At 36.8% G+C, this 25127-nt stretch overlaps 2 protein-coding genes and 2 pseudogenes across 2 annotated transcripts; 1 reads left to right on the top strand and 3 right to left on the bottom strand.

Moving 5' to 3' along the window:
- Positions 1 to 865: 865 nt before the first annotated feature.
- Positions 866 to 3016, bottom strand: LOC115998836 (annotated as a pseudogene).
- A 3534-nt stretch (positions 3017 to 6550) lies between these two features.
- LOC115998837 (dnaJ homolog subfamily C member 17-like) lies at positions 6551 to 7153 on the bottom strand. Its single transcript, XM_031238499.1, has 2 exons — positions 6911 to 7153; positions 6551 to 6808 (listed from the first exon to the last, which is right to left on the bottom strand). The coding sequence occupies exons 1-2, from the start codon at positions 7151 to 7153 to the stop codon at positions 6551 to 6553; spliced, it is 501 nt and encodes a 166-aa protein (XP_031094359.1).
- Positions 7154 to 11279: 4126 nt separating this feature from the next.
- On the bottom strand, positions 11280 to 11900 carry LOC115998838 (dnaJ homolog subfamily C member 17-like). Its single transcript, XM_031238500.1, has one exon. It carries the CDS (start codon positions 11898 to 11900, stop codon positions 11280 to 11282), a length of 621 nt encoding a protein of 206 aa, XP_031094360.1.
- A 2083-nt stretch (positions 11901 to 13983) lies between these two features.
- On the top strand, positions 13984 to 14792 carry LOC115998839 (annotated as a pseudogene).
- Positions 14793 to 25127: the final 10335 nt, after the last annotated feature.

Here is a 25127-nt window from a genome sequence, read left to right on the forward strand (position 1 = left end):
TGCAAGTGGATACTACGTTACATATATGCCGTGAATTATTTGCTACTCCGTATAAAGCAAAAAAGAAATAATGTTGAAAGGAAACTTTAAATTGAGGTTGATTGGTTGGTTAAACAACGTTGCTATTCGAAGAAAACCGGCAAATTCCAAAGCTCATAAATCCAAGTTGATAAAATAATAATGGGATACCGCCTATTGCTTTCCCCTCAATCAGACAACCTTTGGATGAATGTACACAAATCAATCATGTCTGCCCGACATCAACTTGCTTCCCAAAGCCAAAATATATAATATAATTACTCCCACATTGAAAGTTCAATTTCATATATATAATGTATTGTGGTTGGTTTACTGTTTTTTTTTTTTTTTTTTTTAAAAAACGTGGTTGGTTTACTGTTAGTTAAGTTAAGAAATTTCTTGATTAAAAATTTAATCAATTATAATTGCTAGTGTAAATTAGAATGGGAGTGGTAGAGTTTCACTATATTAAATTATTAATAGAGATTAAGAGATAGTGAATGTATTAACGTAAGTACATAATTGGTGGGCCAGTCTGATAAGGATTTAAACTGTTTGAGTGATTGTATCATAACAAAGGTTTTATGTTCACATATCAGTTTGGGACAGGGAGAGCACTAAACAAACAGCAAACACTTCTAACAATAAACTAAAACTGATGAAAATCAATTAAAACTTTGCCCGAGTGATGAATCAAAACGTCTGCTTCATTACACAAACTGCTGCAAACCTGGAATGCAGCCCACAAAAATAAGTTGCAATGGAGATTACATGAATAAATTAACATCCACAAAATACAATGCAAAGTTTATCATCCAAATATGTAATAAAAATTTTTCTTTCTTTATCATTGCCTCCGATTTTGTAACTCCAAAAGCAGCTCGAGACACATGGGAGACCATTTATCCTCAATTTGTGCAAACACCTTCTCATTCAGAGAGTCTATTATTATGCTTAAGCTACCAAAGCCATATATTTGATAACCATAATGTGTCCTTCCTGGCTTTGGCTTGAATAGCAAACCATTCTGCTGCGCATGAGCTTCAATTATTGCTTTCAAACTGAGCTCCGATCCACTGTCTCCTTGTTGAGCTGCTACGTTCTTCTCAGTCTCAAATTGCATATTTTCAAGCGCTCTGAGATAACTCATTTTATCCCTTAAACTTGGGTGGACTACCTCTCTGTTTTCGGCAGCTTGATTCATCATATCCTGACCAACAATGAACCTATACCGGATATGATTGTTTGCAAAAAGTTGAGGTGGCAAAAGTTCTTTCCAACCTAAAAACCATTTTGTAACTTGTTCAAAGTCTGGATTTGAACACAACCAATGGTATAAAACTTGTTGCCACTTGTTGAAGAAGATGTCCATAAGTGGAAGCATTTGATGAATGGGAATAGCAGTAGCCCATGCCCGGACCTAGTAAAACTGATCGAGGCTCTGATTGGCTGGATTTACTTGGAATTCATTCATGACAGCCAGCAACTTTGGGACAATAAATCTTCCCATCAGTTCTCCCCAACTGCTTGGATTGAAAATAGTCTTCCAAGGTGACAAAATGTAGTATGCAGACATATCACTAGGGTGCCAAGAATTAAGTACATTTCCCAACCTGCAACGTATAGTGTCATAGCATGTTTCCAGTTTTTGTCCCAACAAGGGCAGCCAAGGATGAATCCAAGAATGGATTGGAATTGTCTCTCGACGGGGATCCCATGAATCCACAGCAGCTACTAATTTTGGCAAAACAATGTTATCCAGAATGGTGTGAAGGGCTCCAGTAGGCAACAGCTTCTCCCAGGAATCCAGAAATCCAAGCATGGGTTCTGGATCCCTAGCCTGCCAAGTGTTGGTCCCAGATATTCTTATAGCAGGAAAAACTACTTCCATAAACAACTCAGAATAAGGATTTGCCATATCACTATCAGAGAAACCAAAAGAGTTGTCTTGCAACCACGAGGAAATAATCTCTAATCCATGTGTTGGATTTTGGAGTGGATCCCATCCCTGAAATACTCTAATAAACAGAGGCAGGGCATGCGAGCACGCTATGGATGACAAGTTAAAAAGTTTATAATCTTCAGCATAATGTTGTTGCAAGTCGAGAAACGAGTTCACAAGTGAGTCAAGAGTCAATATACCCTCTTTACTCTCTTTATCTATCCGGTCCAATTCATTCATAATGTACTTCAAGCTGTTTTTTCTGTTGAACTGCCTCATCTTGGAGTTTCTCCTTCTCTTTCTGCAGAGCAATCCCTGTCTCCCTCTCGTTTCTCAAATCTTGATCAATTTTTTGAAAGTCAAGCTCTGCTAAATCAGTAATCAACCCGACATTGTACTGAAGAATATCATTTTCCCTTGCTTTTTCTTCGGCATTTAAGTTCTCCAGGTTTGTCAGCACCCGAACTAGTGGACCCCTCATATCAAACACCTTTTCAACAAGGTGAAAACGCTGTTCTTGCTTCCTGGCCAGCAATTCTTCTACTGTTATGTAAACCTTCTCTCTTTTGTGGGTAGGAGAAAGAGGGGATTCGGATTCTTGTAGTCATTGAAACCCATTCCCATGTTCTTGGGCCGCAACTTTGATTCAATAGGAGCTGTGATACCTTGTTCATTCTTCCCAAGCCCACCTCCCTTATAACCCATCTTTTCAAGTAACTTCATCCCAATCCCCTTAGTATGCTTCTCAAAAGATCCAATAATGTCACCCGCCTCTGGTTCTCTCCTCCCAGCTTGACAAGATCTTTTGGCTAACATTGTCTTCTCCTTTTCCTTCTCCCGTCTCAACACTGCACCTTCCTTGATCTTCTTTCCAAAAGTAGAAGAAAGAAAGTGAAAGTTGTCAACAGAAGATGATGATCCAGCCCCCAGAACAGGGGATTTATCCTCTTCCATCACTTTCAAATCCTCCCCGTGTTTCTTTGGCTTTTTGCCCCTTCCCTCGTAGTCCGAGTCAGTCCGCACCCGCTTGTTACGGTAGTAAAAATCATTATCCATCTCAGGCAGCCTTGTGAGGGCTTTTATGATTTTATACAAATATATAAATTTTGTATTAGATTGTCATCTCTTAGATCTATTTATATATACATATTTTGGATTATGAATCCTAGATTGCCTAATAACAAATAGGAATCCTATAACTTATCATTATGCCAAAAGTTGTAACTTGTAGTAAAAAGCCAACATTTATTTTCTTATAAGTATATACTTGCATAGTAATCAACGTCACATTTCAATTGCAGGATAAAACCTATGCCCAATAGTCTAATTTTATTTTTCTATCAACCTAAATATCTAATGTAGTTACATATATTTTTCATAAATAATAACAATAATAATAATAAACAACTCAATACATTTATATTTTTTTTCAATACATTTTATATTCTGAAAACAAGTATAATAAATATAAAATCTATAATAGACTGTGAAAATAATTAGCTTTCAACTTTCAACAAAAATATATATATTATATATCATTTTTTTAATTAAATTCCACTTTTAGTTCTCGACTATTGTAGCATTGCTAATTTAGTCATATTCTTTTAATTTTGTCACATTACATCCTTGACTTTGAGCAACTCTACTTTTATCATTTTTAACATGTTAACTTTAGGTTAAAGTACAAATAAGTCACTCAACTAAGCCATCAAACTTAAATAACTCTCAAATAAACCACTTTTTTTTAACTTTTTTTATGATTTAATTTCATTTTTTGCCTTAAATTTATACATGACATTTCGATTTTATTCATTTTTTAATCCAAACATCCTTATTTATTTATTTATTTATTTATTTATTTTAATGAGTTATGGCTAAATATTTATTTAATGAAATAAAACAAAAATTAAAAAACAAATTAATTTGCCCCTGGACGAATTAGTTCGCAACGCCCAGGGGCAAATTAATTTTTTTTTAATTTTTTAATTTTTTTTTTATTTGATTAAATAAATATTTGGCCATAACTCATTAAAAAAAATAGTGATGTTCGGATAAAAAATGATTAAAACTGGAATGTCACATAAATTTAAGGCAAAAAATGAAATTAACTCATTAAAAAAAAGTGAATTATTTGGGAGTTATTTGAGTTTGATGGCTTAGTTGATGTTTCCCCAGTGGGGGATGTTTCCCAGATAGTTCAGTGGCTTATTTGTATTTTAACTTGAAGTTAACCTGTTAAAATTGTTAATTGCTCTTTTTTTACGAGTTTAGTAGCTTAATTGCTCTTTTTTATCAAGCCCAGACTGTTCAGTGGCTTATTTGAAGGTTATTTGAGTTGGATGGCCTAATTACTTTTTCCCGAATAGTAGGAAACAACCATTAACATCTGTTGCAGGTAAAGAACAGTTTCTAGTAAATTTGGATCTTTAAATAAGCCAGCAGCTTTCAAGTCAACGCAATTTAATTAAGCCTCATCCATTAGATCTCAAGTCCAACAAACCAATTAATATAGAGTCCAGGGGGCCAAACCAATTCTGCCCAATTGTTATACAGCAGACCAATGCTCCACAAAGTGCTGTGTGGATCATGATTGTCGAATAAAACTATAGTATAATTAAAATGATATTTTAGTATTATTATAATGAAACTAGTGTGTGGAAATGAAACTAAAAAACAAAGCTCATTCAACAACGTATATTGTTAAATGATACTGTAGTATAAATGTATAAGAGTTAATTACCGATTTGGTCCTTCGACTATTGGGATTTCATCACTTTGGTCCTCGACAATTTTTCTTGCCCAATTAAGTCCTCGACTTTGAAAAAAGTATTTGGTCCTCCGTTTATTTACCATTTGATATCCGTTAAATCGGGACCAAATTGGTAATTTTCACTATAGTCAAGGGACCATTTCAATCAAAATTAATTATCGAAATGGTCCCTTGACTATAGCAAAATTACCAATTTGGTCCTAATTTAACGGCTATTTAACACCAAAATAAACGGAGGACCAAATTAGTTAATTTTTTCAAAGTCGATGACTTAATTGAGCAAGAAAAATTGTCGAGGACCAAAGTGGTGAAGTCTCAATAGTCAAGGGACCAAACCGGTAATTAACTCAAATGTATAATTAAAACGATAGGTATTGTTGTTATAATAAAACTAGTGTATATGGAAAATGAAACTAAAATTCATAATCATATAATAACATATATTGTCAAATGAACCTGAAATGTAATTAAAATAATCATTTAGCATTATTATAATTAAACTAGTGTGGGTAAAAAATAAAACTACAAAACAGAGCTCATGAAAATAACATACATTGGCGGAGCCACCATGGGACAGTGGGGACAGCTGCCCCCACTCACCCCACCCCTACCCCATATATAGCTTTTGTATGTGTATATGTATATATAGTATATTTTTAGATATAAGTATATGAAAACATATAAAAGTAAGTAATTGATTAGTTGATCGAGTTGGTTGATGCACGACGAGGGTTCGAATCCTGAAGCCTCCATCCCCTTCTGTAGCTTTTTACTTGAATCCTTCATCCTCCTCTGCTTTGGCTTTTAAACTTTTTCTGGCTCCGCTACTAATAATATATATTATCAAATGAAATTGTACTAGAATTAAAATAATATTTTGTTATTGTGATGATAAAAGAGTTTATTACCGAAATGGTCCCTCGACTATTGCGAAATTACCAATTTGGTCCTCGACAATTTTTTGTGCTCAATTTAGTCCCTCGACTTTGAAATTTTTAACGAATTTAGTCCTCCGTTTATTTTACCGTTAAACATCCGTTAAATCGGGATCAAATTGGTAATTTTGCTATAGTCAAGTGACTAAATTGGTAATTTTTCAATAGTCAAGGGACCAAATTGGTAACTAATTTTTCACTGAAATGATCCCTTGACTATAGCAAAATTACCAATTTGGTCCCGATTTAACGGATGTTTAACGGTGAAATAAACGGATGACTAAATTGGTTAAAAATTTCAAAGTCGAGGGACTAAATTGGGCACGAAAAATTGTCGAGGACCAAATTGGTAATTTCGCAATAGTCGAGGGACTATTTCGGTAATAAGCTCATGATAAAATTAGTGTGTAAAAAATAAAACTGAAAACAGAACTTGTCAAATGAAACTAAAATATAGCTACATGTACCATGATCCAAGTAAAATTTGCCAATTCTGCCGTGCACGATTAATTCAGTTAACGAATTTTTCATCCTAAAGTAAATTCTGGATAATGCCTCCAATGTAGTTTCGCATGCAAATACATGCCATTTGAGTTCACAAAGTCAGATTAAAGAGCCGCGCCACCCATTGCAAGTACCAAGGCCACCCAAACCTATTCCATGCACACCGACGTCTAGATGAGTTCACAAAGTCAGATTAAAAAGTATAGCTCACATAACAAAATAAGGATCAGTAATACACAAAGTAGGCATAAACACCATAAATACGAAAGGAACTTAACTGTCACAAGAATAAGCTAAGAGGAGTACTTATTACAAAATTATGCAATTGAACAGTTTCATGCGAGTACTTACAAATTAAAACTACAAAATTATTCTTTCTTTTCAATTTCCATTGCCATTAGTACCTCTTTGGGCCATCCTTTGCCTTTCAGCAGCCCTTCTCATATTCCCTAACACTAAATCTTCGTACGCCTGAAACCTTTCAAGACTCTTCCACGGCCCATCTTCATTTTCTTCCCTCCAACCCGGCGGCGGCATAGGCGGCGGAGTAGCAGCGGCGGCACGTCTTTTAGCATTCCTGGAAGCTAACTCCTCTTCCTGTTTTCTCTTATGCTTCGCACGAATTTCTGCAATTTCCTCCTGTAATTTCTACCAGATGCGCTCTTCTTCTTCTTTTTCCGCTCTTTCGAGATCGGACATCATCTTCTCACGCTTAACATCTTTCATACAGCTGCGCTTTACCGTCCGATCGCGTCTCGCCCTGAGACGATAGTCATATTCTTTCCTAGTCTTCCTATCCCTGAGAATCTCATAAGAAGCCTTCAATTTCTGAAAGAAGATGTTTGCATTTGGATCATTAGGTCTTTTATCGGGATGTAACTCCAGAGCTTTTACACGGTAGGCTTTAGCTATCTCTTTATCAGAAAGCCTGGCTCCTTCTTCGCCGGAGGGTAACCCTAAAACGACATAATGATCGGAATCCATAGTTTCTCTAAGGTTGAATATGAAAATAGAGAGAGAATATAGTTTCTCTAAAGTTGAATATGGATATCGTTTGCTTGTTCTCTCGGAGGTCTATTTATAGATAGATCAGAGACTACAAGGAAAATACTAAACTGGCTCAAATTGGGAATAATCCAATACTAGGATAGGAGATCTATTTAGGAATCATTGTTACAAGGAAAATTCTAAACTAACTCAAATTAGGAATCATTGATAATAAGGAATTTAATCCTAGGAATAATAAGCTAAATCTTATTTTATATATATATATATATATATATATATATATATATATATATATTTTTATTTATTTATTTATTTATTTATTTATTTATTGTGTATGTTTTTCTTCTCTTTTTTTTTTTTCTTTTTTGTATGGTTTAAAAGATGCATAAAAATATTTCGGGAATGAAAAAATCCAATAACGATTATCCCGGTAGCAGAAAATACAAAAAACTTGGAACGTATATGTTTCCAAAACAATCTAATGAGAATTGATTGTAGGGAAAAGGGTTAAATAGGCCCCTAAAGATTACACCAAAAGTTAATTTAGACACCTAAACTTTTAAAAAATACAATTACACCCTCAAACATATTATTTTTAGTCAAATAAGTCAAATTTACCGATAACCAACATGTTACCGGTCAAAGCTTGCCGGAAAACATCCCACCGACCAAAAGGTCGCCTTCTCCGGTGACTTGCCGGAGAAGGCGACTAAAAACGCCGGTTTTACCCAATGTGGAATCACATTCGCCGCCACTCCGACACAGAGGAGCTTTCCGAAAAGAAACCGATCGAGAGCACCGCTGGAATTATAATCGGAGATTGGAGTCTAAGTTAGACGATTTGATGGCTTCTGCCGGCGGGAAGGACTGCAACGACGGCAAGTAGAGCACAATTGTCACCACAACAGCACAAACAAACTACGAGAATCTCATGATCCAGAGCATTATTCTAACATGGAAACCCATTTACAGAAAATAAATTTTACAAACTGCCAAGTGTAAATTAAATCAATGGTACGGTTGCAGGAACATTGTATATATGCTTTCCTTTATCTTCACCCCTTTTCCTTTTTCTGTACTTGAATGCCGTGGGAACGAAGCGAAGTTTGATAGAAAGGGAAGAATCCATTGAAGCGAGTAGTAAAGTGGATCGGACTAGGGTTTTGAGATTGGCGTGGGAGACCAGGAAATGAAAGAACACACTGTCTGGACATCTGAAATGCTGTAGAATCGAATGATTGGCCGCGATTGAGCCTCTGCGGAATTGCGACCGACCGCCGGTGGCCGGATTTTCAAGCCTGAATGGGTTAATCAGCCCTAGATTGAACAGTCCTAGACCCAGAAGGTTAAATCCATAGTTTCACATGTAACAAAATCAATAAATCAAAAGTTAAACTTCATCGAGTCTAAAATCTAAAGCTTTAACAAGAACAATTTGCAGGGCTTAGGGTCAGTTTCTGTTTTCATTTTGGAATCCACGCCTGGGTCCAAAGAATCACCATGTGAACAACGATGGTAGATTGACCGAAGAACATAATAGAGTTTTCTCTTTGCAGAGTGGAGAAAATACAAGAAAATGAGGAGAAACGGAGGCAGAAGCAATCCGGAGACGAGCAGATGGTAGAAGACACCGTACGCCGAGACCGTCGCCGAAATATTGAACGGAAACTTAAATGACCGGTTGTTAACCGGTCATTTGGGTTCAAATGTACCAAAATGACAAGTTTGAGTGTTCAATTGAACTTTTCTAATGTTGAAGGGCTTAATTGTACTTTTGGGTAAAGTTGGAGGGCTTATTTGAACCTTTTCCTTGATTGTAAGAGAAAGTACAAAAATTGGAAAGTATATATTTCCAAAACAATCTAATGAGAATTGATTGTAAGAGAAAGTACAAAAATTGGAAAGTATATGTTTCCAAAACAATCTAATGAGAATTGATTGTAAAAGAAATTAAAGTACAAAAAATTGGAAAGTACATTTTGAACAACATCAAGACCCTACTCTTTTGTGGCCAGCAAGTCTTCTACTGTTATGTAATTTGAAACTTGATTCTGCCAGGGTTTCTCTCTTTTGTGTGCAGGAAGAATGACAGAGTTTGCTTCGGATTCTTGAATTTTTGGCACCTTAATCTCCGCAAATTTTACTCTGGATCGCGGTCCACAAAGCAGGTAGTCTAGGCATCAAAACAATGTCATTTTTTTTATGTTTAACATATTCAATTTCATTATATACACTGTAGTTGTCTTTCAACACAACTCCAATTTCATTTTAATATAACTACAGTTTCATTATATATAGGTTTTCCTCCATTTTGATGCTAATTGATATAGAAGGCAGCATGTATTCATAATGATTTTGGCATGTGTATGTTTTGAATCTCATTTGGATTTTATTTTTTTTCAAATATTAACTTCAATAGCTGTGTAGTTGTATAGTGTGAAAATCTATAGTTACAACTTGTGATCCATACAGTTATGTGAACCATATGATTGAATAACCGGACATGCCCTTGATTTTACAAGAAAAAACAAGTGCAATGGACCTTCAACAAAGAAGACCATTTAAAAAAAAAAAAAAGATATTAAAATAGGTCCTCAGCTGAATACCATAATTAAGGCAAATTATCCCATGGACTCGGGTCCACATTGCAAGGCGGACCCAGGTTTAAAACGCGCGTATGGAATAACGATACCGTTAGTGGCACCGTTTCTTCAGCCAATGATATTTTTTTGTAAATATAAAGTTCAAAAAATTGTGAATATAAATTTTCAAAAATTGTGTTATACTGTTGAATATAGAATTAAAAAATTGTGAATATAGTGTTCTGCAATTGTGAATATAGAGTTCTACAATTGTGAATATTGAGTTCTGTAATTTTATATATTAAGATCTAACATTATTATGAATATTCAGTTCTGAAATTGTGAATATAAAGTTCAAAAATTGTGAAAATATAAAGTTCAAAAATTATGAATACAGATGAACAAATTCTAAAGACAAAAGGCAAAAAAGGATTTTTTTTTTTTAATTTAGATGATGTCACTTTGAAGCAAGGTGAACCCGGGTCCATGGGGTAACAATCGCTTAATTAATTCAAATCTAATAAATTTGGACCTTTAAATAATGCAGAAGCTTTCAAGTGAAAGCAATCTAATTAAGCCCCATCCATGAGATGTCAAGTCCAACAAACCAATTAATATAGACTCAAGGGGGGCCAAACTAATTCTGCCCAATTGTTATACGGTGGACCATGGTCAACATAGTGTTCTAAGGTTATAATTATAGAGTGAAATTGTACTATATTAAAATACTATAATTAAAATGATATTTTAATTTGATTATAATGCAATTGGTGTGTAAAAATGAAATTAAAAAACAGAACTCATTTTATAATGTATATTGTTAAATGATATTGTCGTTTTGTTATAATAAAACTAGTGTGGGTTGAAAATGAAACTAAAATCCAGAATCATACAATAACATATATTGTGAAATGAAACTGAAGTGTAATTAAAATAATAATTTAGGATTACTATAATTAAACTAGTGTAGGTAGAAAATGAAAAAACACTTCATGAACCATGATGCTTACAACAATTTGCCAATTCTGCCATGCACGATTAATTCATTTAAAGAATTCTTCACCCAAAAGCAAATTCTGGATAATGCCTCTAATGTAATTCCCCATGCAAATATATGCCATTTGAGTTCACAAAGTCAGATTAAAGAACCGTCACCCATTGCAGGTACCAAAGCCACCCAACCCTCTTCCATGCACACCGACGTCTAGATGAGCACACCTCCGGCCAGAACGACCGATCGGAGAAAACAAAATATTGCCGGAATATATGGACACAATCACAAACACTGATTGATGAAGAAAGAGTTAATTAGGAGGAAAAGTATAGCTCACGGAGCAAAATAAAGACCAGGAACACACAAAGCAGATAGAAAACATAAACACTATAAATACAAAAGCAACTTAATTGTCACAAAAACAAGCTAGGAGGAGTACTTAATTATTACAAAATTATGCAGTTGAACAGTTTCATGCAGACAGAGCACTTATAAAATTACAAAATTACAAAATTATTCTTCCTTTTCAATTTCCATTGCCACTAGTACCTCTTTGTGCCATCTTTTGTCTCTCAGCAGCCCTTATCATATTACCTAACACTAAATCTTCGTATGCCTGAAACCTTTCAAGACTCTTCCACGGCCCATCTTCATTTTCTTCCCTCCAACCCGGCGGCGGCGGAGTAGCAGCGGCGGCACGTCTTTTAGCATTCCTGGAAGCTAATTCCTCTTCCTGTTTTCTCTTATGCTTAGCACGAAATTCTGCAATTTCCTCCCACAGTTTCTTACAGATGCGTTCTTCTCCTTCTTTTTCATCTCTGCGTTTTTCTTCTTCTTTTTCCGCTCTTTCGAGATCGGACATCATCTTCTCACGCTTCCCATCATTCATACAATTGCGTTTTGTGGTCCGGTTACGTCTGGCCCTGAGCACATCGTCATACTCTCTCCTAGCCTTCCTATCCCTAAGAATCTCATAGGAGGCCTTCAATTTCTGGAAGAAGATGTTTGCATTTGGATCATTAGGTCTTTTATCGGGATGTAACTCCAGAGCTTTTACACGATAGGCTTTAGCTATGTCTTTATCAGAAAGCCTGGCTCCTTCTTCACCGGAGGGTAAGCCTAAAATGGCATAATGATCGGAATCCATAGTTTCTCTACGGTTGAGTAATGAATATGAGAATATATAAAAAATAATATAAACAGAATATCAGTGCCGAATATTGCTTCTTTGTTCTCTTTCATGTGTGAGCTCTATTTATAAATAGAGCCTACAAGGACTAAAAATCTTAAGCTGACTCAAATTGGGAATCATTGTTACAGGAAATCCAATCTTACGGATAATAAGCTAAATCTTATTATATTACTAGTTTTATAGGCGAATAGGTTAATGCCCAATGTTTATATTTAAATAAATATTTGAAAGTATATCAATGCAAGATTATATAGGAGAAGTTTATACATGGGTAATTGAATGTCGAATTTTTTATTTAAATATCTAACTTAAAATATATGAATACAAGATAATATAGAAAATTCATTATAATTATTACTAAAATAAATGTTTGCAACCTTGTAAAATTGATAGTCTAAATATTTGGTCCAAAAATGATAATCTAAATAAATACTACTTTTAGTTTGAATTTTTCTAAGTGTATGTTCTTAATTCTCTTTTGAGTAACATTGTCATTGTCTTCATCTTTAATATTTGTTCTCTTCCTTTTTGTTGGTAGTGTGTTATTTGCAATTCGGTTATTGTTGGTAACATAGATGACAACGTCATGCAATGAGATTATGATATAAGAACTATGGACTTTCCTTTAGATGTTCTGCTTGGGGTTCATTTGGTTCAACTATTATTGTTGAATGAGTTATTGTGGATAAAGAAATCTCTAGTTTAAGAAAAAAGATTAAATAAATTAATAAAAATTTGAAAATTTAAAATATTATATAGTCCAAATATATTAAAAAGTACTTTCTCGCTTCAATTTGCTGGGTAATGGGTTATTTGAGTACTTTCATTGTCAACAAATTCCCCAAGTAGTTAATATGATTGGTTTCAAACTATCTTTTTATTTTTTCATGGTATTAAAGAAATACATATGTATCATTTTTTTGGTGTAACTGCTAATTTATTTAATTCAATAAGAGTAAAATAGAGTGATTCCACTTCAATTTGTTGGGTTATTTGAGTACTCGCTTTGTCAACCAATCCCCAAGTAACGTAGTTAATATAATTAGCTTTAAATTATTTTTAAAAAAAATTTCATAGTATTAATAAAATACTTGGTAAATAAATATATAACATTATTTTGTACTATAACTTTGATATTTAATTACAAGATATTGTAAAAATAAGATAATGGACAATGTAATAATATCAGCTGATAAATTTGAAAGTAAAGAATCTTTGCATGAAAGAAAATAAAGACAATATAACTAATGAAATTATTTCTCTTATTTAATTTAATTTTTTTATAATGAATAATTTTTTCAAATAAAGGTATTGTAGACACATAATTCTAAATTAAATAAATACATATTATCATTTTTTTGTTGTAGCTACTAATTTATTTAATTTAATAAGAGTAAAATAGAGTGAGAAACTTAATTATGTCAAATTTGATTGAGATGAGATTCGAACCTAAGACCTTTCTTATAGAAATTAATGGGTAAGTTAAAAGTTAACGGAATATTAACGGAGAAGAGGATATTTAACGAAAAACTTAACGGATAATCATAAAAGTAAGGTTAAATTAGGTAATCTCTATTAATAATATTAATCTGAATTATCTTAACCATCTATTTGATTAAATAATTCATCTGAACAATTCATTTGATTAAATAATTTGACCGCCATTTTTTATACCCATTTTAGGCCTAACTCTTTTTGGCTCTTATTAGTATAGTAGATAAATAATGAGTTCACCCCTTATTTTATACTCCTTATTTATTTGTTTATGTTTTTCTTTTTTGGGTAGCCCTTAAACTTTAGTCAAAAGTGCAATTAGACCGCTAAATTTAAAAAGTGTGCAATTAAACTCTCAAACTTGCCATTTTAGTGCATCCAAACCCAATAACCGATAATTTACTTGATATAACCCATCATCAACTTTCCGGCGACTATTCAAGCCTGGGTGGCCTGATTCCACCGTGCAACTCATAGGCAGAAAGTCTTTCATTTGCATTTCTTTCGAAGAGCACAAGCGTTTGCGCAAGCTCACAGCCGCCCCATGAATGGGCACGAGGCATTGCCTTTTTACATTACCTACATCGAACAAAATGTGAAAATAGCACTGGAGAAATGGGCTTCCATGGGAGAAATTCAGTTCTTGACACAGCTTCGGAAGCTGACATTTAGGATCATTATGCACATTTTCTTGAGCTCAGAGAGTGAACAGGTCAGGGAGGCCTTGGAGACTGAATACACAACTCTCAACTATGGGGTTAGAGCTATGACCATTAACCTTCCAGTATTTGCTTACTATAACACTTCGGCTCGTAACGTTCTCTCAGTTTGTGTTCCGCCAGGCAAAGAACGATGTGAATGTTTGTGGATATAAAATTCCAGAGAGATGGAAAGTCTTGGCGTGGTTTAGAGGTCCTCACTATGATGAGGAGATATATGAAGACCCATTCGCATTCAAACCTTCCAGATGGGATGTAAGTTTAACAACCAATCCATCATTTCTTTAGCACATTATTATTGGAAATGTATGACCGACAATTGAAATTGGTGCAGAATTTCACACCAAAAGCAGGAACATTTCTTCCATTTGGAGCAGGAAGCAGGCTGTGCCCGGACCTTGCCAAACTCGAAATCTCCATTTTTCTTCACTATTTTCTACTGGGTTATGAGTGAGTTTATTACATTTGCTTGATTTGAAGGTATTGTTGGTTTCTGGGAATTTTGCTGACAGGTTTTTTGGTTTAATTTGCAGACTGGAGAGGAAAAATCCGGACTGCCCACTCCAGTATTTACCACACACCAGGCTGTCTGGGCAGAGTGAGAAAGTCAGTCTCATCATCTTCAACTATATAGACAACAAAGATTGTACAAGCAGAAACAGATGCCAACAGCGATTTGTAGACAAGAAAGATCACCATTTTACTTGTCAGTAGACAAGAGTATAAATCAAGGAAAATTTTAATACAAATCTCATTACTAAACGAAATACAGAGTTGTTTAGTGGCAATCATTAAAAGCTAACTAACAATACAAACTGCTGATTTCTCCAGCAAAATAACCATCACATTCTCCAGAAAATGATGACTCCTTACAAAAATGAACCATCAGCTACATTATACTACAACGGCATTAAATGATTAAATGATCAGCTCTAAACTTACAAGAACCGTAATTAATTTTGTCTCAGGACTCCATCCGACCCGCAAATTCTCGCCGTTCCTTCTGAATGGAACCCCAATCTCTCTCCTACTGATCCTCACTCTATGCTGCACCAAAATACAATTAAACAATATGAATTCAGTAAAGCTCCCGTCATTTCAACAAAAACGCCATCCTACCAAAAACAATCATCAATTCGTCTGAATTACTTGAGAAGACGGCCAGAGCTTGAGGTGACCAGGCGACACAACGAGCAAAAACCAATTGGTGGCTTTCAGATACCTGAAAAGTCTTTTACTCCAATACTGGAGCAGTATACTACTACCAATAATTTGACTAGGAAATAATTTGACTCGGGTGAGTATTAATTTGCAGTGGGATTATATTTATATTACTTACGTTAAAATATTTTGGTATCTTCCAATATCTCAGAGTTGTTATTGCTCCTTTAATTTGGTTTATATATACTTATAAAAAAATATTATATTGCATATAACATGTAGTAGACAAGGTAACCAAACATAAGTATTTATATTGATTGCAGTAGTTGATTTTCTTATAATGAATAGAATTTGAAACAAAATTTTCATTTGATAGTATTAAGATAGTGTGCATGAACCAACACAAAACAGTGAAACATACAAAATTTGTGCAAAAGAAAATGAAAGGTAGATTTATTATGAAATGGCTTCATTATATTCCTATGAAAAAAAAATGTTATTAATTATTTAATATTTGATCATTAAATATGTGTGATGATCTTGAACCTATCTATTTTACATATCAATAATGTCTTTTGTGTTGCACGTGAATTGTGATATAAAATAGATAAAGTTATTGTAGACTAAATTAATTATGTCTAAAAAATAACAACTCGATCTCATCATTATATTATATTCATTCTACCCATGTCTAGAATCATAAGGATTTAAATATATTTATGGTTGTCTTTTTTATTTTTATGTATTATTACTAATTTTTCACACGCATTGCGCGAATGAGATAATACACAATATTTATTTTTAAATAAGTACTTATATTAATTTAGCTTTCTAATGGAAAACTCCTTGGGCATAATATGAAAACTTTCCTATCCTGACTCTCAAAGCCCAACCTTTATTCTGTCTTTTTATATTTTGAGTTAAGAACACTCAAATTTCTTTTTCATTTTATTTCTGCTTCTATTTAGCAAACCAACTCAAAGATATATTGAACAAGAAATTTAGGTGATTAGAACAAGAAAGTTTTTCTCTCTCCCGTTTTCTACTGTGGAGTGCTTTTCTGGCCGTTGTTTAGGCTTTTCCTTTTTCCGATTTCTAGGGTTTTCTCTTGTTGTGTAGCGAATGGCGATGGAAGGAGGGTCGAGTGGCTTAGCGAAGGCTTGTGCGGCGCGTTGACACTGGACGCAGGTGAGGAGGGAGTTGTGGTGGAGATTGACGAGGTTGAACAGCCGGTGGTTGATCATCGTTTTACGGCGGTAGGAAGGGTAGTAACTGATAAGGCTGTCAAGTTTGTTATTTTTCGGGATGTGATGGCAAAGGCTTGGAAGCTGGTGAAAGGTGTGCATATAACCGAACTGGGGAGTGATCGGTTCTTGTTCCGTTTTTTTCATGAAGGGGATATAGCTCGGGTTATGATGGATGGACCTTGGACGTTTGATCAGAACTTGATTGTCATGAGGCGTCTGGAAACAGGCGATGATCCGGCAACGGTGTCGTTAACTATGTCGTCTTTTTGGATTCAAGTTCATTGTTTACCGAATGGTTTTATGTCTGAGCGTGTAGCGAAAGTAGTTGGGGATTCGGTAGGGTCTTTTGAGGCTGCGGATCCCAGGAACTTTGAAGGTCCTCGGAAAACATTCATGCGAGTGAGGGTTCGGATTAATATTGAGAGGCCGTTGCGTGTGCGAATGAAGATGAAGAAACCTGGGGCGGAATGGTTCTGGGTCGATTTTCGATATGAGAGGTTGCCATCGTTCTGTTTCCATTGCGGTGTCATCGGGCATGGTGATCGATTCTGTCCGGTTGCGTTTGAGAAGGCAGAGTTGGGGAAGAAGAAACCTTATGGGGCATGGTTGCGAGCTGGTGGGAAGAAGGCGACACCGCCGCCGGTGAATCGCTGGTTAGTTCTTGATCCTAAGGCGGTCGACGTGCAGCCGGAAAGGAGCGGTGAGAGGTCTGTAACGGCTGACATTAATGAGGGTTCAATACAACATTCATTAAGGAATAAGGGGGTTACGCCGTTTCTAAATGATAAGGCTATTATGCCTACTTATGACACTATTAATGCTGATGTTAATGATGATGATGATAGTGAGGGAGTGGTGCTTACGGAGCAGAAAAGGCGGAGGGTAGGGTCTGAGAGTGGGAATATTAAGGGTGGTCAGTCTAGTCCGATGGTTATTGAAGGTCAGTCTACGAACGTAACTGATGAGGTGGGACCTGGTCTCTAGGCCCACCTGGCCCAATGAGTTGCTTAAGCTGGAACTGCCGTGGGCTTGGAAACCCATTGGCAGTTCATGTTTTGTTGGGCTTTGTGAATCATCACAAACCTGACTTATTATTTCTTTCTGAGACATTGAGTGACACAGCGAGGATGGAAAGGGTACGAGTGCAGTTGAAGTACGATAATTGTTTTTCAGTCAGCGTTCAGGGTCGGAGCGATGGTTTGGCTCTGTTATGGAACGGAGGTTTGAACGTTGAGGTGGTGGGCTACTCCAACCATTACATTGACGCGGTGGTGTCCTCTAGCGATTCCCAGTTGAAGTGGCGGTATACCGGCTACTATGGCAGTCTTGAAAGGAGCCGGAGACATCTCTCTTGGGATCTTTTACGGTATTTATCTTCCCTAAATACTCTACCATTGGTTTTTATGGGGGATTTTAACGATTTGTTATGGGAGTGGGAAAAGGTGGGGAGGGTTCCTCACCCGGTGTGGCTTATGAGGGGTTTTCGTGAGGCGGTGAGTGACTCTGGGCTAACTGACTTCGCTTTTGAGGGTTGTCAATTTACTTGGGAGAGGGGTAGGGGTACGGAGCGGTGGGTGCAGCAGAAGCTTGATCGCATTTTAGTTTCGGGCACATGGCGGGATAGGTTTGAGGGTGCAAGAGCTTGGTCACTAGAAGGGAGTTGTAGTGATCACATGCCGCTTTTGCTACGGTTAGAGCGGGGTAGGCCGAGATTTTTTCACAGGAGAAAGCGGTATGAGAATGCATGGGGGGTTCATAGTGAGTGTCAGGAGGTGGTGGCTGAGGCATGGGCAGGTTTGGCGGGTAGTGACGTTCTTAGTCGGTTGGCGGGATGTGGGGAGGCAGCGTGGCAGTGGGGTAGGCGGAGGTTTGAGGGAGACGCTGATGAAATTAGCTACTGTAAAAGTGAGATGGGTAGGTTGAGAGGGGTTGCTGGAAGTGATAGGGGGTGCGTTCAGTGTAGTACAGCGGCGGTATTTTGCAAAGTTCAAAATGATCGCTTGCGACAACGGGCTAAGGAGTTGTGGTATAAGGAAGGGGATGTTAATACTAGGTTCTTCCAGAACTCTGTTAATGGGCGCCGACGTAGGAATTTTATTAGAGGGGTGCGGAATGAGGTTGGAGATATGATTTCGGACGGAAGGGGAATGGGTGAGGTGGTTTTGCAGTATTTCAATACGTTATTTACTGCAGTTGAGGGGGATAGGAGGCCTGCGCTTGATTGTTTGGACTGCAGGGTTTCACCTACTCAAAATATGGAACTGCTTCATGATTTTTCAAATGACGAGGTTCGGGCTGCGGTTTTTGCGATGCACCCGGACAAGTCCCCGGGTCCAGATGGTTTATCTCCTGGTTTCTTTCAAAATCACTGGCATATTATTGGTGATGAGATAGTTTCTTTCTATCAATCTTTTTTGCATTCCGATCGTTTGCCTGTCTCTCTAAATGATACGCATATCGCTTTAATTCCAAAAAAGAAAACCCCTGAGTTGATGTCGGACTTTCGTCCTATTTCGTTATGCAATGTGCTATATCGTATTCTAGAGTGTTGTCTCTTCGGTTTCGAGCTTTACTTGATTCGATTGTGTCACCCGCCCAGAGTGCTTTTGTCCCGGGTCGGTCCATTATTGATAATGTCATGCTTGCTTATGAGTCGGGTCATGCGTTGCATAGGGGTCAGGGGAATGGGGGAGGGAGTGCGGCTTTGAAAGTAGATATGAGTAAAGTCTATGATAGGGTTGAGTGGGGTTTTTGGGAGATGTCTTGTTGAAATTAGGGTTTAGTGAGAGGTGGGTGAGTCTGATGAGGGAGTGTATCTCTACTGTGCGATACAAAGTGTTGGTAAATGGGAGGGAGTATGGCCCGATTGTTCTTTCGAGGGGTTTGCGACAGGGTGATCCTCTATCTCCTTGTCTTTTTATTCTAGTTGCTGAGAGTCTAAGTGCCATGTTAAGGGAACAGGAGGTTGAGGGGGTTTTACATGGGGTTCGGGTTGCTGGGAATGCTCCTTCTGTGTCTCACCTTTTTTTTGTGGACGATTGTTTACTGTTTTTCCGTGTGAATAATTTGAAGGCAGGGTTGATTCGGGAAATTTTGAGGGAGTATGGGGAGGCGAGTGGTCAGCTCATAAATTTTGATAAGACTTCTGTGATTTTTGGGAGAGCTGTGAGTAGGGAGGATAGGGAGGCTGTGGGTGAGGTGTTGGGGGTTCAGGAGTGTCGGGAGAGAGGGAGATATTTGGGGTTACCAGGCTTTGTAGGACGGGGGAAGCGCGAAGTCCTGGGATTTATTCGGGACAAGGTTCGGGCTCATATTAATCATTGGGGTAATCGGTTTCTATCTAGAGCGGGGAGGGAAGTGCTTTTGAAAATAGTGTTGCAAAGTGTTCCTAATTATGCGATGAATGTTTTTTTAATTCCAAAGACACTGTCTGTGGAAATAGAAAGGCTAATGAATTCTTTTTGGTGGGGGTGTGAACAACAGGGGAGTAGGGGAATAAGGTGGAGTACTTGGAGGGATTTATGCAAACCTAAGAAATTTGGGGGTATGGGGTTTAGGTCTGTTAGGGAGATGAATTTGGCAATGTTGGGGAAGAAAGGGTGGAAGCTTTTTTCGGATCCCAATGCTTTGGTAACAAGGGTGTTCAAGGCTCGTTATTTTCCTACTTGCTCTTTTTTGGAGGCGGGTTTAGGGTCAAACCCCTCGTTTGTGTGGGCTAGTATAAGGAATTCTCAATCTTTGCTTACGAGGGGTGCTCGGGTGTGTGTGGGAGATGGGTCTACGACTCGGGTGTGGGGGACCCCTTGGCTTCCGGATGGTCAGAATCCATATGTCTCAACTCCTGAACCTATATATTTAAATAATCCTTGTGTTAGTTCTCTTTTTGTCCCTTATACTTTGTCGTGGGATGGTGAGGTAGTCCGAGACATCTTTAATACCAGGGATGCAAACCTTATTATGAGTTTACCTACTTCGAATAGGCAGGTGGGGGATGGCTGGTTTTGGGGTGAGGATATGTCAGGTGAATATTCTGTCAAGAGCGCTTATAGAGTTCTAAATCAGGGGTTGGGTGATGAAGAGGTTGTTTGTTGGGAAGGGGTGTGGAAGTGGGATCTACCTCCAAAATTGAAGTGTTTTTTTTGGGCTTTATGTACTAAAAGATTGCCCACTAAAGACGTTTTGACGATAAAACAGGTTGCATGCGAGGTTGCTTGTCCTATGTGCGGATTGGAGCCGGAGTCGGTGGTTTATCTCTTTGCCAATTGTCCCTATATTCATGCATGTTGGAGGGAATTGAACAGATGTTGGCGTATGGATTATGTGGACAACATTGATATATGGATTACGGCAGTTTGGTCTTCTCTGCCTAAAGAGATGATTATCAAAATTATTGCAATATGTTGGGCAGCTTGGGAGAATAGAAACCAATTGGTTTTTCATCAAAAATGTTTGGAACCTAGTGTGTTGGTGACTAATGCAGTACGTTTTAGTGATGATTGGCGGTTCGTGAATGGGGTGCATGAAACATCTACTGCTTCTCACAGTTTTGCTCCTTGGCCTTTAACGTGGCAGCCTCTAATGCAATCATTTGTGAAAATTAATGTGGATAGTGCTATGGATTATAATCATGGGAGGATGGGGTTCGGGTGGGTGGTGCGAGGAGAGGGCAGGGAAGTGATTGGTTTGGGGTGGCAATTAATGGAGAATGCTTACTCCGTTCGTGAAGCAGAGGCAGTAGGGGTGAGGGAGGTGTTGAGTTGGGTTAAAGAGAAGGGGTGGTCTAGGGTGCTGGTGGAAATTGATGCTCAGCTGGTTGCTACGGCTGTGAATGGAGGGTTATGTAGTGGCCCTTTTGGTTTGATTATTCAGGACATTCGACTCTTGTTAGAAACTTTGTTTTCCGTTAAGTTATGTTTTGTTAAGAGGGAAGCAAATATGGTTGCTCATACCATTGCTAAGAGGTCATTAGGTGCTTCTAGTAGTGGTGGTGTGGTATACTTGGATTGTATTCCTCGGTTTATTTCCAGTTTTGTACGTTCGAATCTTTTGATGCTTTAATATATTTGGTTTTGGTTTGTTTAAAAAAAAAGTCACTAGATATATAGAACTTGAAAAAAACCAAACACCAAAATCTTGATCTAAAAGATAAGTATTTATCACTTAATACAACAGAATTTGTTTAACATTTTTACCTTAGACTTAGATCTCATAGAGAACACCAGTATACATATATGTGCGGTGTGCAACATAACATAAAGTCTACAGCCGAATAAATGAAATAAATCTATGATAGTTTATTACTCTTCCTTAGGGAAGAAAAACAAAAACATTTTAATTAACATGAATAAATTAACATCCACAAAATGCAACAAGTTTATTATCTAAATATGTAATAAAAAAAATTTTATAAACCTTATTTCTTTATCATTGCCTCCTATTTTGTAACTCCAAAAGCAGCTCAAAATACATGGGAGACCATTTATCCTCAATTTGTGCAAATACCTTCTCATTCAGAGAATCCATTATTATGCTTATGCTACCAAAGTCATATATTTGATAACCATCATGTGTCCTGCCTGGCTTTGGCTTGAATAGCAAACCATTCTGTTGCGCATGCACTTCCATTATTACTTTACTTCCAAACTGAGGTGTGATCCACTGTCTATTACAGTCCCAGTGGGGAGCTCACTTGCCACTTGAGCTACCACATTGGGTTGCATCCTATTCGTTATTACATTGAGATTAAAGCTAAGAGCCTAATTAATTGCCAATGACCTTGTTGTTTAGTGGCATCCGGTTGCACCCCCATGTGGAAGGGGGTGGGTTCGAGCCTCAGTGGAGGCGTTGCTGTCTCTTTGCTTCAGTAGGTTGAGAAACTAATTTATGAACAGATACTACAAATTTAAAGCCGGCATATTTGCACCTCGCTTCGTAAAAGAGAGCCGAACGAACGAAAGGGCATTGCAACAAAAGAGACCGTCTCTTTGCTTCCGTAGGTTGAGAAACTAGTTTATGAACAGATACTACAAATTTAAAGCTGGCATATTTGCACCTCGCTTCGTAAAAGAGAGTCGAACGAACAAAAGGGCATTGCAACAAAAGAGACCGACTATCATCAACAATGGCACCAAACGGAGTATTATTTGCTGGCATATTTTCACCTCGCTTCGTAAAAGAGAGCCGAACGAAAGGGCATTGCAACAAAAGAGACCGAGCAACAAAAGAGACCGAATATCATCACCAAACAGAGTATTATTTGGTCCACCGGTGACATCAGTTTCAAGAATTACACGACACCAACCTTTCTCCTTAATCCAACTCAAAAGAGAGCCGAACGAACGAAAGGGCATTGCAACAAAAGAGACCGAACATCAGCAACAATGGCACCAAACGGAGTATTATTTGCTAGCATATTTGCACCTCGCTTCGTAAAAGAGAGCCGAACGAAAGGGCATTGCAACAAAAGAGACCGAATATCATCAACAATGGCACCAAACGGAGTATTATTTGGTCCACCGATAATAGCATTCGTCACAACTTGCACATCAGTTTCAAGAATTACACGACTCTAACCTTTCTCCTTAATCCAACTCAACGCTATCCCCTCCACTGTAGAGAGAACCACCCAAGTGTTATCCACCACAATCCAACCCAAACCCATGCGTTGATTCCTCTCATCCATTGCCACATCAATATTCCCCTTCAAGAAATCAAATGGAGGAGGCTGCCATGCATCACAGAGAGCAGTATGATGAAAGGTATGGAAAACACCCTCACAGTCAAGATTTGCAGATTTCCAAGCATGAACATACCTCAACGCCAATAAGACCACAGACTTCGAATCCATACTTTGCTGATTCCAAACCATAGAATTTCGGTTGTCCCACTGTTATACTTACGGTACGGTTTCAAATATTAGTAGTATGCAAAGTTAACAGATTTATATGTTTCAGTTGATCATTAATGTTTCTTAAAGAGAATAGTGAATCTAAATAACATATAACAATAAAGACATTGCATGTAATCTGATTCAACACAAGTTGATTTAAGATTTATAATTTTAGTATAACAAAAATCAAATGATTATAAATGCAAATCAACCATCGTTTTAATTTTATTTGAAAAGAAAATACATAGTGCAAATGTTTTTGTTAGCTACTCATTTTGAATTACTTTTTTTTTTTGGTTTAATGACTAAGTATGGTATGATGATTAATGACATTTAAAATTTGATGTGTTATGCGTTTCAAATAGAATTTATTTTTCACTTATGATAAATTGGTAATATTGTGTTCTGTGTATGTAATCCAAGTGTTGTTGCATTAATACTATTGGAATGCAACTCCTGTGCGGTTCAATTTTATTTCAATTCGTGTAATTTATTTAGAGGATAATGAAATTGTATTCTCTTTAATTTATTTTATTTTAAATTTGTAAGCTATAGCTATGAACAGATACTACATTGTAACAGAGTCAGTAGAACTCAAAAAAAACTGTAAGCTACTTTAGGTAACTTTTTAAAAATAAGTTAGTAACTTCTTAACTTTTTTTCATCTATATCCTTATTATTTTAAATAAATGACATATTTTACCCTTTACAATTAAAATCATTTTGGTCTTTTCTTTTCAATATGTTTAGTTGTAAATTCAGTTTGACATTAATATGTTTGAACATTAATTTTTGTATGAATTAATTTTATGAACTATAAATATTTTGTTTTACTTTATATATTTTCAAATATATGTTCTTATTTTATATTTTATTAAAATACATTGGTTTCATTATTTTTTATTTTAATTGTAAACAAACATATTTAAATTTAAAACTATTTAAATTTTATAAAGATGTACTTTTTAGTCTTTTTACATTTATGACCTTATAAAAAACTAATTTTACCAAACACTTTTAAGCATAACAGATAGCTTAACACTTCTTTAGATTTTAGCTACTAACTTATAGTTTTTTAGCTTTCAGCTACCTTTTCAGCTAAGTTTGTCAAACATAGCCACAGTGTTAAAAAAATGGACCATTAGGTGTGATGATGTATGATGCATTTTTTTGGTGTGTGGTGCGTTTTTGGGGCATTGTTATATTTAGGGCTGCAAATGAGCCGAGCGGCTCGCAAGCCGCTCGGTCAAAGCTCGACTCGGGCTCAGTCAAAGTTGAGTTCGAGCCGAGCTCGAGCGCTAATGCCTTAGGCTCGTGGCTCGACGAGCCGCTTGCGAGCCAGGTATAATATAATATAAAATAATATATATATATATATATATATATATATATATATATTATTAAAAATTATAAATTTAAAATACTAAAAATTTAACAATTAAAATTGTAACCCTAAGTAATATTCCCCCCAATTCCCCAAAGAGTCAAAGACCAATTGGATTCGCGACTTCAGCCCTCTGCCCTCTGGCCTCCGCCTCCCCTCGGCTTCTCCTACGCAATCGACGACCGCCGAACCAGCACCGCCTCCGCTCAGTCTTCGCCCACCGACGGCTGCCGAACCAGCACCACCTCCCCTCGGCCTTCGCCCACCGCTTGCGGCCGAAGCAGCCTC

Source organism: Ipomoea triloba, chromosome 12 (genome assembly GCF_003576645.1).
Source record: "Ipomoea triloba cultivar NCNSP0323 chromosome 12, ASM357664v1".
Lineage (NCBI taxonomy): Eukaryota > Viridiplantae > Streptophyta > Magnoliopsida > Solanales > Convolvulaceae > Ipomoea > Ipomoea triloba.